The sequence below is a fragment of the Lepisosteus platostomus genome, chromosome 27, assembly GCF_059453375.1.
Source record: "Lepisosteus platostomus isolate fLepPlt1 chromosome 27, fLepPlt1.hap1, whole genome shotgun sequence".
Lineage (NCBI taxonomy): Eukaryota > Metazoa > Chordata > Actinopteri > Semionotiformes > Lepisosteidae > Lepisosteus > Lepisosteus platostomus.
The window spans coordinates 9,645,821-9,658,831 of record NC_142637.1 but is presented as its reverse complement, the minus strand read 5'-3'; the positions used below and the strand labels follow the sequence as shown (position 1 = coordinate 9,658,831).

Genomic DNA, 13,011 nt, shown 5'->3' with positions numbered 1-13,011 from the left:
GATGCAGCTGGAGACCGCTGAGCTCTGAGTAAATAACGCAGTCTAGATGTCAGTCACTTCAGGTCTTCTTCCAGCTCTGCATCCTAACGTGATAAGACAAAACCCTGGAAAGGTACACAGACACTACTCTCACTCACAATAGTGCACACAGACAGAGACACTGCTCACAAAGACACAAAGTAGTGATTACACAAATTGCTGACACACATATCACTCACACACAGATCTCTCTCTCACACACACATCCCTCACACACAGATCTCTCTTTCACACACACACATCACTCACACAGATCTCTCTCACACATAGATCCCTCACACACATCACTCACAGATCAATTCAATTCAAGGTGCTTTATTAGTATGATCAATGGGTACAATCAGTGTTGCCAAAGCAAATAAAAAATAAAATTAACAGGAAACAAAACAAAAAAAAACCAAATAAAATAAAATCTACAGACATCATAAAATATTTACATATACTCTAAACATATGGAGCATTATTGGGAAACAGGCCCAGTGTACCTCAGGCTGTGACAAGAGATCACATACTGGGCTGCCAGTTCAACTGAGCTCCCTCCTCCCTCTCCCAGTAGGATTGGGACCCATTGTGATTCTGGCAGGTGTGGGAACTCTGTGATTAGATTTCTGAATTTAGGGACGAATGTTTCTCTAATCCCAGAGTATCTGTCCCAGTGCAGTAGGAAGTGCACCCCTGTCTCTGTTTCTCCCCGCTGGCAGTGGGAGCACAGCCTGTCCTCTCTGGACAGCCAGGTCTGCCTGTGTCCAGTTTCTATAGCCAGGCTGTGGTCACTGAGCCTGTACTTTGTCAGGGTCTGTTTCTTTTTGTTGTTTCTTATCTTGGTCAGATATTCGGCTTGTGTATTGTCTGTTTAAGGTTCTGTAGCATTCCAGTTTATTGTGTTTGTGTGTGTGTGAGATATTGCTGTTTGATCTGTGCTGTGATGTGCTTGAGTCTAAGTTGTGGTGCTCTAGCAGTGCTGTCCTGAGGCTGGCTCCTGTCGGTGTGGCTCAGGTCAGGACCAGCTGGCTCAGGGGGCTCTGTTTTGGGTTTAGCTCTTGGCTCAGCAGGGCTTTGTGGTGGTAGGAATTTTGGTTGCTTTTGAGATCTCGAGATCACTCACAGATCTCTCTCACAGACATCACTCACACACACAGATCTCACATACACAGATCTCACACACACACACATCACATACACACAGATCTCTCTCACACACAACACTCACAGATCTCTCTCACACACACATTACTCACACACACAGATCTCACACACACACACACACATCACATACACACAGATCTCTCTCACACACACATTACTCACACACACAGATCTCACACACACACACATCACATACACACAGATCTCTCTCACACACACATTACTCACACACACAGATCTCACACACACACACACATCACATACACACAGATCTCTCTCACAGATCTCTCTCACACACACATTACTCACACACATAGATCTCTCTCTCACAAACATAGATCTCAATTCAATTCAATTCAATTCTATTCAATTCAAGGTGCTTTATTAGCATGACCAATGGGTACAATCAGTGTTGCCAAAGCAAATGAAAGTAATGATATTTACATTCAACAAAACAAAAAATAGATGTAAAATAAAATCTACAGACATATTATAGACATTTACAACAAAGACATATTATAAAATATTGACATATACTGTAGGCGGCTGGAGCATTATTCTCTGATGTGTGTGATCTCTCTCACACACAGATCACTCACACACACAGATCTCTCTCTCTCACACACACACACACACACACACATCACCCACACACACAGATCTCTTTCTCACACACACACCACACACAGAGATCTCTCTCTCACACATCACTCACACACAGATCTCTCTCTCACCCACACACACAGATCTCTCTCTCTCTCACACACATCACTCACACACACAGATCTCTCTCTCTCACACACTCACACACCACCCACACAGATCTCTCTCTCTCTCACACACACACACACACACATCACCCACACACACAGATCTCTCTCACACACACACATCACTCACACACAGATCTCTCTCTCACACACACACATCACTCACACACAGATCTCTCTCTCACACACACACATCACCCACACACACAGATCTCTCTCTCTCTCACACACACACATCACCCACACAGATCTCTCTCTCTCTCACACACACACATCACCCACACACACAGATCTCTCTCTCTCTCACACACACACACATCACCCACACACACAGATCTCTCTCTCTCACACACACGCATCACCCACACACACAGATCTCTCTCACACACAGATCTCTCTCTCTCACACACACACACACACATCACCCACACACACAGATCTCTCTCACACACACACATCACTCACACACAGATCTTTCTCACACACACACACCACACACACAGATCTCTCTCACTCACTCACACACACACAGAGATCCCTCTCTCTCACTCACTCTCTCACGCACACACACACACACCGCTCACATTTCTTGGACTGCTGGCCAGTGAGCTGAGTGCTTGGAGGAATAACAAAAGACCAAGAGACGTCCAGGGGCTAAAAATAACCAGCAACACTGCTCTCGCCTGTCGCTCTCAGATCTTAGCCCTCAAAGTGATATGTGAACGATCTCCAGAGCCTGTTGTGCCATGAGGTCACAGGGTCAGTTTACCAGACTGGTCCTGTGGTTTATCATTCTTCAACATACTGTGCTTTACTGCACCTTACTGTGCTTTTACTTCAGATTACTTGGGCTCTACTGCATGTTCTTACCATTGTGTACCGCAGTAAATGTGTGAGCAGGGCGAACAGTGCTGAATGTTGTAGGGCACAACCTTAAGCTAATAACAAGAAATTAAAACAAGAAATGACAGGGGAAAAAAACAGTTCTTGGGCTTTAATTTGAATTGTTAAATGAAATTTTATTATTTTTTTATTTTCAGTTTTGTTTTAGAGCCCATGATAAGAATGTCAGAAAGATTCCAGCTCGGGAAAGGCTGTGTGTCCAGTAGCCAGGAGCAGAGTGACCTCAGAGAGCTGGGGACTCACTGACCGGACAGAGGTCTGCTCCTCCCAGCCCCCGTCCCCCTGTGTGAAGAGGGGCCCCCGCACCCTGAACTCTGCTGTGGCACCAGCTCTGCGCCATGTGCAGGACCCTCTGTCCTGAGAGTCTGTTTTAGAAACACCTGGAACGGAGCTGCTCAGAGTCTTGTGTGTGAAAAGCTAAAAGGATCTAGTTACTACTAGAAAGGCTCTGTCTGCACAGCCCTGGAGTGAGGAATCTCCTCGTCTCTCTGCTGTGTCCAGGGCTCGTGTCTGTAGTCCCACTGCACTAGGGTGAGAGTCTCTGTACCCTGTCCTGTGTCCTCAGGGGCTGTGTGCAAGACTGTCCCTTTGATCCAGCTGTACCTGTTACTGGCGCGACTTCTCAGACACGTCACTCAGGGAAGAGCTCTGTGTGTCACCAGAGCTTCACCAGCCCTGTGTGGCCCAGATCTGTCGGCAATGGGCTCTGCAGCCTGAGACGGACCGGAGGAGCTGGTCACAGCAGGGAGAACTCCTCCAGGGACTTGACCAGCACCGTGTCCTTCACACTGCTGACCCAGAGACCCGGTCACAGCAGGGAGAACTCCTCCAGGGACTTGACCAGCACCGTGTCCTTCACACTGCTGACCCAGAGACCCGGTCACAGCAGGGAGAACTCCTCCAGGGACTTGACCAGCACCGTGTCCTTCACACTGCTGACCCAGAGACCCGGTCACAGCAGGGAGAACTCCTCCAGGGACTTGACCAGCACCGTGTCCTTCACACTGCTGACCCAGAGACCCGGTCACAGCAGGGTGAACTCCTCCAGGGACTTGACCAGCACCGTGTCCTTCACACTGCTGACCCAGAGACCCGGTCACAGCAGGGAGAACTCCTCCAGGGACTTGACCAGCACCGTGTCCTTCACACTGCTGACCCAGAGACCCGGTCACAGCAGGGAGAACTCCTCCAGGGACTTGACCAGCACCGTGTCCTTCACACTGCTGACCCAGAGACCCGGTCACAGCAGGGAGAACTCCTCCAGGGACTTGACCAGCACCGTGTCCTTCACACTGCTGACCCAGAGACCCGGTCACAGCAGGGAGAACTCCTCCAGGGACTTGACCAGCACCGTGTCCTTCACACTGCTGACCCAGAGACCCGGTCACAGCAGGGAGAACTCCTCCAGGGACTTGACCAGCACCGTGTCCTTCACACTGCTGACCCAGAGACCCGGTCACAGCAGGGAGAACTCCTCCAGGGACTTGACCAGCACCGTGTCCTTCACACTGCTGACCCAGAGACCCGGTCACAGCAGGGAGAACTCCTCCAGGGACTTGACCAGCACCGTGTCCTTCACACTGCTGACCCAGAGACCCGGTCACAGCAGGGAGAACTCCTCCAGGGACTTGACCAGCACCGTGTCCTTCACACTGCTGACCCAGAGACCCGGTCACAGCAGGGAGAACTCCTCCAGGGACTTGACCAGCACCGTGTCCTTCACACTGCTGACCCAGAGACCCGGTCACAGCAGGGAGAACTCCTCCAGGGACTTGACCAGCACCGTGTCCTTCACGGCGCTGAAGACGGAGCGGATGTTGTTGGTGTCGGTGGCGCAGGTGAAGTGGGAGTAGATGCTCTTGTCCCTGTCGCCCTTCCTCTTGTCCTTCTTCACCGCCTGCTGCAGGTACATCTGCAGGATGAACTGCATGGCCGCCTGCACATCACACTGCTTTCCTGCCAGAGGGAGTGAGTACTGGAATTAACACTGGAAACACACACTGCACACTGTAGATACACACACACTACACACTCAATATAGATACACACACCATACACACTGTAGATACACACACTGCGCACTCACTGTATATACACACACTGTAGATACAAACCCTTTATACACACTGTGTACATACACACAACACACATACGTACTATGTATACACAGTACACACACAATATGAACACTGTACATACACTGTACACACACACTGCACGCACACACTATACACACGCATTCTACACTTACTATGCACACACTGTAGATACACACACAACACACACATACTGCACATACACTGTACACACAGTGCACACACACTATACACACACCGCGCACACATTATACATACTGTAACGCTTACGGCCGACAGGCACTGTGCAAGAGCCGGCGTACCAGAGCAGGTGACGTCACCGCCCTTACCTGTGATAGCAGGACTACAGCTACTGGGCTGTGAGAGATCTCTCTTTAGCTCACCGGGCTGGGTCCCTGCAGAGAGACGCGGGAGTCCCGGGTTCGAGCCTCAGTCGGGATGGGGCCAACCTAATGCGGCAAGGGCGCCCGCCTGAGCCCCCGTTGCGTTACAATACACACTATGTAAACACACTGAACACACACTGTATACACACCATACACACAATATACACACTGTATACACACATGATATACTCACACACATTATGCACACACACTTTATATAAACACTCACTGTAGACAGACAATATAAACACATGCTGTATACACTTTACACAAACACTACACACTGTATAGAAATGCTGTATACGCACACTGTACGCACACTTTATATACACACTCTGTAAACACAGAGTTTACACATTTTATACAAACACTATACACACCGTGCACACACACTGCACACACACCGCACACACACCGCACACACACCGCACACACACATACACGGCACACACTGTACACACACGCACTGCACACACTGCACACACTGTACACACTGTACACACACACGTCTAGAATGCATCCTGCAGGCACAACAGCTGCTCCTCTGCAGCACAGAGGGATTTTCCAGACTCCACAGGCAGGTCTGGGGCTGGGCGGCACGTCAGTATGGTTGCTATGGGCAACAGTGAGGCAGATGGAGCTGCCAGACCAGCCCATTGCTGTAACTCTCCTGCAGGTAAGGAGCCTTGCAAGTGAGAACTACCCTTTCCAACCACCTGTGATTGAGTAATTGACCTCCAGCTTGTGTAACTACCCTTAATTGCTTAATTGGACCAATACTTGGACCAATTAAGCAATTAAGGGTTGGTCAAATTACTTTATGGTAGTTAAAAACGATAGTAATAATCTGCATATATTTATATAGTACATTTTCATGTTAATGTGTCATAATGCTGTACTTACTGATTAAATTAGACGGAAAACTCTAATATAAGACTAATAAAACTGCCAGAGTAAAAAAGAACATCCATAAGACACAAATTTAAACCATTCCTTAAAAATTGCTGTTGTAAAAACATATGCATTTAGGATTTGAGACATGCACTTCAGGATGAATGTGTGATCCGAGGGGTGGAGAATTTTAGAACTGTAGGGGCTGTAACAGACTCTGATTATCTTCAAGCCGGCACCAGAAAACCTTCATCTGTGTCTTTGCATTTCAGATAAACAAATCAAGGACCAGGTGCTTTAAATACTAGTAAAAGTTCTATTTACCGCTAACTGCTATATTCCTATAATGGACCAGCAGTCAATGCAGCGATGCCAGCACAGGAATGTGTTCTTGTTAGCATTATAGCAGCTGATTTTTGCAATTGATATGAACTAAGATCAGAAAATCAGAAATTGTAGGTACAGCAGAGGTAATTTAGGTACAGTAGAGGTACTGTATGTGCAATTAATCAATTAATGACCTTTAGGCAGCTAAGGCACTAAACTGGACTAAATTAATTGACTAATGTACAGTTACAGCAGGAGACTGAACCTTTGAACTGGGGGAAGTAGGTGACGAGGTGTGAGGTCAGGATCTTCTCCGCCAGGATGTCCTTCTTGTTGAGGAAGAGGATGATGGAGGACTTGAGGAACCAGGGGGAGTGGATGGTGGTGTAGAACAGGGCCTTGCTCTCCTCCATCCGGTTCTGCAGGAGAGAGGTGGGGAGGGGAGAGGTGAGTGTACAGGCCTCGCTCTGGCGCCGCGAGTGGGGCGAGACAAACTTGGGGGAACCTACATCGGTCTCCTGCTCCTCCAGCACCTGGTCGTACTCGCTGAGAGAGGCCAGGAAGATGAGGGACGTCACGTTCTCGAAGCAGTGGATCCACTTCCTGCGCTCCGACTTCTGCCCCCCCACGTCCACTATCCTGGAGAGGGCCCAAGCGGGCAGCGGGGGGGGGGGACAGGGGCAGAGAGAGGGATCATGAGAACCGGAATGAACTAGAAACAGCGCCGAACCCCTGCCCTGCCACTGCAGGCCCTGCCTCCTGGCACGCACTGCCCAGTCTCCTGTGGCACCAAGCACTGCCAGCCAGGCCCAGCCTGCCCCATCTCCCATCTGCAGGGGCAGGGAGGGGGCTTGACGGAGCAGCGTGTTGCTGACTGCTCTATCTGTCCTCTTCTGTCCGAGTGCTTAGTCCTGTTTTGCACACTCCTCAGTTTCTCGATGAGGGGAAGAGGCCCAGGGTGCTGCTGGTCAGTGTGGGCGACAGGGAGCCCCCTGCTGTGGGATCCCAGTGTTCAGGGCTGGGGGGGCTGTAGCTTCTGTTCCACTCAGCTCTAGCAGCTGACATGAGCTTGTGCTGCACACACACTGTATCTGCACACACACTGTACACTGTAAACTGTGACCATACACACACTGTACACTTTAACTGTATCTGCACACACACTGTACACTGTAACTGTATCTGCACAGTGTATCTGCACACACACTGTACACTGTATCTGCACACGCACAGTGCTACTGTATCTGCACACACTGTACACTGTATCTGCACACACAGTGTGCTACTGTATCTGTACACACACTGTACTGTACACTGTAACTGTATCTGTACACACACTGTACACTGTAACTGCACACACAGTATACACTGTGCTACTGTTAAGTGCACACACACTGTGTATGACTGTAACTGAGCAGACACGTGCACAGTTTCAAGAAAGTTTGTGAACCCTTTGGAATTAACTGGATTTCTGCATTAATTACTCATACAAAATGTGGTCTGATCTTCAACTAAGTCACAATAATAGACAAACTCAATCTGCTTAAACTAATAACACAAACAATTGTACTTCTTGTTAGTACTGAACACTTGGTTTAAACATTCACAGTCTAGGTTGGAAAAAGTATGTGAACCTCTAGGTTAATGACTTCTCTAAAACCAAAATCTCATCCCAACCATGAAGCATAGTGGAGGGAGCATCATGGTTAGGGGCTGCCTTGCTGCCTCAGGGCCTGGACAGCTTGCCCTCATACAAGGAACGATGAATTCAAAATTGTATCAGGAAATCACCCGGACATTCTCCTGTAAGTGGTCTGTCACCTGAAGCTTAATAGAAGCAGGATAATGCAACAAGACAATGACCTGAAACACAGGAGTAAACCTCAAACAACAGAATGGCTTAAACAGAAGGAAATCTGTGTTCTGGAATGGCCAAGACCTCAACCCAATTGAGATGCTGTGGCGTGACCTGAAGAGAGCTGTTCACGCAAGGGATCCCAGAAATATCAATGAACTGAAACAGTTTTGTATGGAGGAATAGTCTTAAATTCCTCCTAACCGTTGTGCATCATCAGCAGCTACAGGAAATGTTTGGTGGAGGCTACTGCTGCTAAAGGAGGTTCCACCAGTTCTACCAGTTACTAAATACAGGGTTCACATACATTTAACGATGTGTTCCATATTGACAACTACAATTGTGTGTTATTAGTTTTATGCAGACTGTGTTTGTCTTTTATTGTGACTTAGTTGAAGATCAGACCACATTTTTATGAGTAATTCATGCAGAAATCCAGGTAATCCCAAAGGTTCGCAAACTTCTTCTGGCAGCTCTGCTACTGTAACTGCACTGAGTACCACACTTTCAGATGCTGGTCACCTTGGATGAGTCAAACCAGGTCATCTAGGGACTCGGGTCTTGATGGACTGGCTGGCTACCTGAGTGACATCTTCTCCACAGTGAAGGGATACTCGGTGATTCCTGTGGTGGGGAGTCGAACCCGCAGCACATCTTGAGCAGTGGGGATGTAGTCTGCAGCTGCGATGCGCTCCAGGTTCGACATGAAACTACACAGAGAGTGGGAGGGAGGGATGAGGAGACAGTTAAAGGGAGAACAAGAAGGAAATGTGGAGCCAAAACTATAACATGGTTCTTCCTTTGACATCTGTTACTCTACAGTAGATTCTGTTCTCATGAGAATGAGTTCAATCTCAAAGGTGACTTTTAAGGCTTTGGCGCCCTCTGCTGTTCTGATTCAGTACTGATAATTTCTGGATTTCTAGATGGGGTGCAGATCAATGGAGGACCTGCTTGCAGAGCCCAGAAACCCTCTGCTCTCCACATGTAGCCCCTCCTACATGATGACCTCATGTAATGTGGTCATTTTCTACACTCCTTAAGAAATGGTGGGGAAAAAAATATAGATGTTTACTGTCCAAAACAGATTGGAATATATTCTTTTGTCCAGATGAGTGCCTGATGAAGTCAGGGGTACTTTCACACACCCTGGTTAATAATACTCCCAGACTTGCGAGCCAAACTGTCCACAAGGATGGACCCCTTGTGATCAGCAGAGAATATGAAAGCACTGGTGAAAGGATTAAATCTCTCTCGCTCTAAAGACAAGAGTTGGCTGGTTGTTCCTGGGAGATGCCGTGGAGATGAAGAGTCTGGCTGACAGGAGACTTGTGCTGCTGTCTCAGGAAGTGCCCGGCTACTCCAGGGAGAGACCTTTCTGTGGCACTAGAGCTAGAAGCCACAGCCTGAGGTGTGGAAACAGAGACACCAGGTATGTTCCAGACAGCTTCTTATTCTCATGAAGGTGGAGCTGAGCTCTGCCTGACTGATGACAAGTCTCCCATGTCTTTCCAGGTATTTCTGTGACTGTACTCTCGGATCCCTGGAGGAGAGTTTCCAGCTAGCGATCCGCGGGCACCATCATTTCACAGTGCTCTACAACTCCAGTGTGTTTTTACCATGATTTCACGGTGCCCTACTGCTCTAGTGTGGTTTTACCACAATTTCATGTTACCTTTCTGCCTAACTCTGCTTTTAGCATGACTTCACTGTGTTCTACTGCCTAACTGTGCTATTACCACAATTTCATAGTGTTCTCCTGCCTAACTGTTAATTTACCATGATTTCACAGTGCTCTAATGCTCTAGCCTGTTTTGACCATGATTTCACTATGCTGTACCGCTTAACTGTGCTTTTACCATGATTTCACTGTGCTCTACTGCTATACTATGTTTTGACCACGATTTCACGACGCTCTACTGCTCTAGTTTATGTTTACCATGATTTCATGGTACTCTACTGCCTAAGTGTGCTTTTACCATGATTTCACTGTGCTGTATTACTCTAGTGTGATTTTACCACAATTTCACGGCGCTCTACTGCTTAATGGTGCTTTTACTTTGATTTCACTGTACTCTACTGCTCTATTGTGTTTTTACCATAGATTTCACTGTGCTCTACTGCTGCAATGTTTTTAACCATAATTTCGCGGTGCTCTGCCATGGCGCACTCACTAGTCGGTGGAGTCCAGCAGGTGGAAGTGGCGGCGCTGGCTGTAGCACTGCCGGATGCCCAGGTCGGCCCACAGGCTGCGGATGGCCTGCACCTCCCAGAGCTCCAGCGCCCTGACCTGCAGCACGTCCACCTGGAGCAGGCGCTGGGCGTGTGCCTGCGCGGGAGAGAGGGCAGACAGCTCGGGGTGAGCAATCGCAGCCCCCCCAGCGCTCCAGCCCACCTGCACCCCAGCCCCCCCAGCGCTCCAGCCCACCTGCACCCCAGCCCACCTGCACCCCAGCCCCCCTGTGCTCCAGCACCCCAGCACTCCAGCACCCCAGTACCCCTGGTCTGATTCTGTTTTCTCACCAGCTGCCACCGCCCCTGCTGCACAATGACTCTTGTGTTGGGGTGCTGGGGGGAGAGCCCCACCATCTCCCAGTACCTCGTTCTCTGGGCGGCCGTAGGGGATGCCCAGCGTGGCCATGGCGCTGATCATGCTCTGCGCCGCGGTGAAGATGTTCTGGTACACCAGCTTGGCGAAGGCGCGGCGCTCCTCCTCCGTGTATCCAGTGCCGTGGATGATCCGCATCTGCTTGATGAACGTGCTCTTCCCGCTCTCGCCTGTGCCTGGGGGCCGGGGGGGCGAGAGGAGAGGCAGAGAGACCATAATTTCGCTATGCTCTACTGCCTAACTGTGTTTTTACCATGATTTCACTGTGCTCTACTGCTGTAATGTTTTTCACCATGATTTCGCGGTGCTCTACTGCCTAACTGTTTTTACCATATTTTCACCCCTGCTCTACTGCCTAACTGCTTGCACCATGATTTCGCGGTGCTGTACCACTGACGTGTCTGATCTCACTGACAGACTCTGCGAGCCCCGCGCTCAGGTGACCATGGTCCAGCGGGACGGGTTCCCGCGCGTCGGCCAGCCCTCGCTGGGCCGAGAGTGACCGCAGGACAGCGCCCATGGTCACCTCCCGCCGCCGCCCGCCTCACCCAGCAGCAGCACTTTGATCTCCCGTCTGTCCCTCTTCCTCTGCTTCTGCAGGATCTTCTGGATCTCCCGATCCACGGCGATCGCTTGGCGCTCCTCCTCGGACAGGCAGCACGCGCAGACCCGGCACCGCCCCATGGCGCGAGGCGCTCTCTCCCCGTCAGCGCGCGCCGGGCGGCTCCAGCGCGGCCAAAGGGCGAAACTGCGTCTGTTTCACGAGTGGCGTGACGCGAACAGCGGCTCCGGCAGGGCAGCTCGGCACGGAGGTCCCCCCGCAGCACGAACAGGGTTGATGGGAAATAAACTGTTCTCGAAAGGCACGGTTTCCGAGGAGACGCGTCAGGTCGCTCCGGGGGGTCAGAGACCGGAGACGCTCCTCATCCTCAGCTCGGGGAAAAGTAAAGGGTGAATTAACTGCCCCGGGGAGGCCACTGTATTGTAGCCCCCACCCCCTCCCGAGAGCGAACCGGTTCCCTTAGAGCCCCGAGCGCCGGCTGCTGAGAGTTTCAAGTCGGCGACACCGGTCCGTTAGAAGACGAAACTCCTGTTCTGATCAATCCCGCTCTGTCTCTTCACCCCGAGCGGTGAGTTAGTTAAACGTGCTTGCGCTGGACTCCCACAGTCCGGCCACTCACTACGGCCGCTGGCTCGACCAGCGACGTCGAGCGCCTTCTCGCTGCGGGAAAGTCACAGAAAGTTGGAGAGATTCTCCAAGTGCAGCGTTTCCCCTAGAGGAAGTCCGAGCACAGCGCGATGAATTCACCGCAGGACAGAACACGGTCGGTATCATGCCCTGTGGAAAAGAGACGGAGTTCCTGCCTGTTTCGCAGGTTACTATTCTCATAGGTGTAGCAGAATTTAAAATATGTGACAGAAAGGCGGAGAGAACAGGGCAGACTGGACAGGCGAGGGGACCGCACAGTCTCTGTTAGGACTGCCGAGATGAACAGCGGGCGTGGAGCCGGAGGCTGAAGCAGCGTGATCACATGATCCCGGCGCTGCGAGGGAGGGGCTTGACTCGACCACGCCCACCCGTCGCCAGGGGAGACTCCCCGTGGATCTCGGGTACACAGCACACCTGCGCACAGGAAGGCAGACTGACAGCCTGTCTGGGAGTTTGGACCTGGCAGTGAAGGCACTGGAGTGCTTTTGACGCCCTTATGAGACTCTACACCTTCAACCCTCCCATAAAAATCTGGCTGAGAGTATTGGAAAGTGTCATCCAACCCATTGCCCTATGCAGCAGTGAAGTGTGGGGTCCCCTCACAGAGCAGGATTACACTCAATGCGACAAACACCCCCTAGAAACATCCTCCCTGTGTGGAGGAAAACTCCTAATAATGTATACAGGGCAGAATTAGGCCCAGACTCGTTAAATATTTGTTATACCTGAGAAACAGTGACTAGCATTTCTCCCAGGGCAAGGCCATGCTGAGCCCAGAGA

The 13,011-nt window shown here is 50.3% G+C and overlaps 1 protein-coding gene across 1 annotated transcript; it reads right to left on the bottom strand.

The window, feature by feature from the left end:
• Positions 1-1,545: 1,545 nt before the first annotated feature.
• LOC148639313 (guanine nucleotide-binding protein G(q) subunit alpha-like) lies at positions 1,546-12,514 on the bottom strand. The gene is made up of 7 exons (XM_088621846.1): positions 11,570-12,514; positions 11,013-11,197; positions 10,588-10,742; positions 8,995-9,123; positions 7,068-7,197; positions 6,824-6,977; positions 1,546-4,814 (listed from the first exon to the last, which is right to left on the bottom strand). Exons 1-7 carry the CDS (start codon positions 11,703-11,705, stop codon positions 4,603-4,605), a joined length of 1,101 nt encoding a protein of 366 aa, XP_088477972.1. The 5' UTR covers positions 11,706-12,514; the 3' UTR covers positions 1,546-4,602.
• Positions 12,515-13,011: the final 497 nt, after the last annotated feature.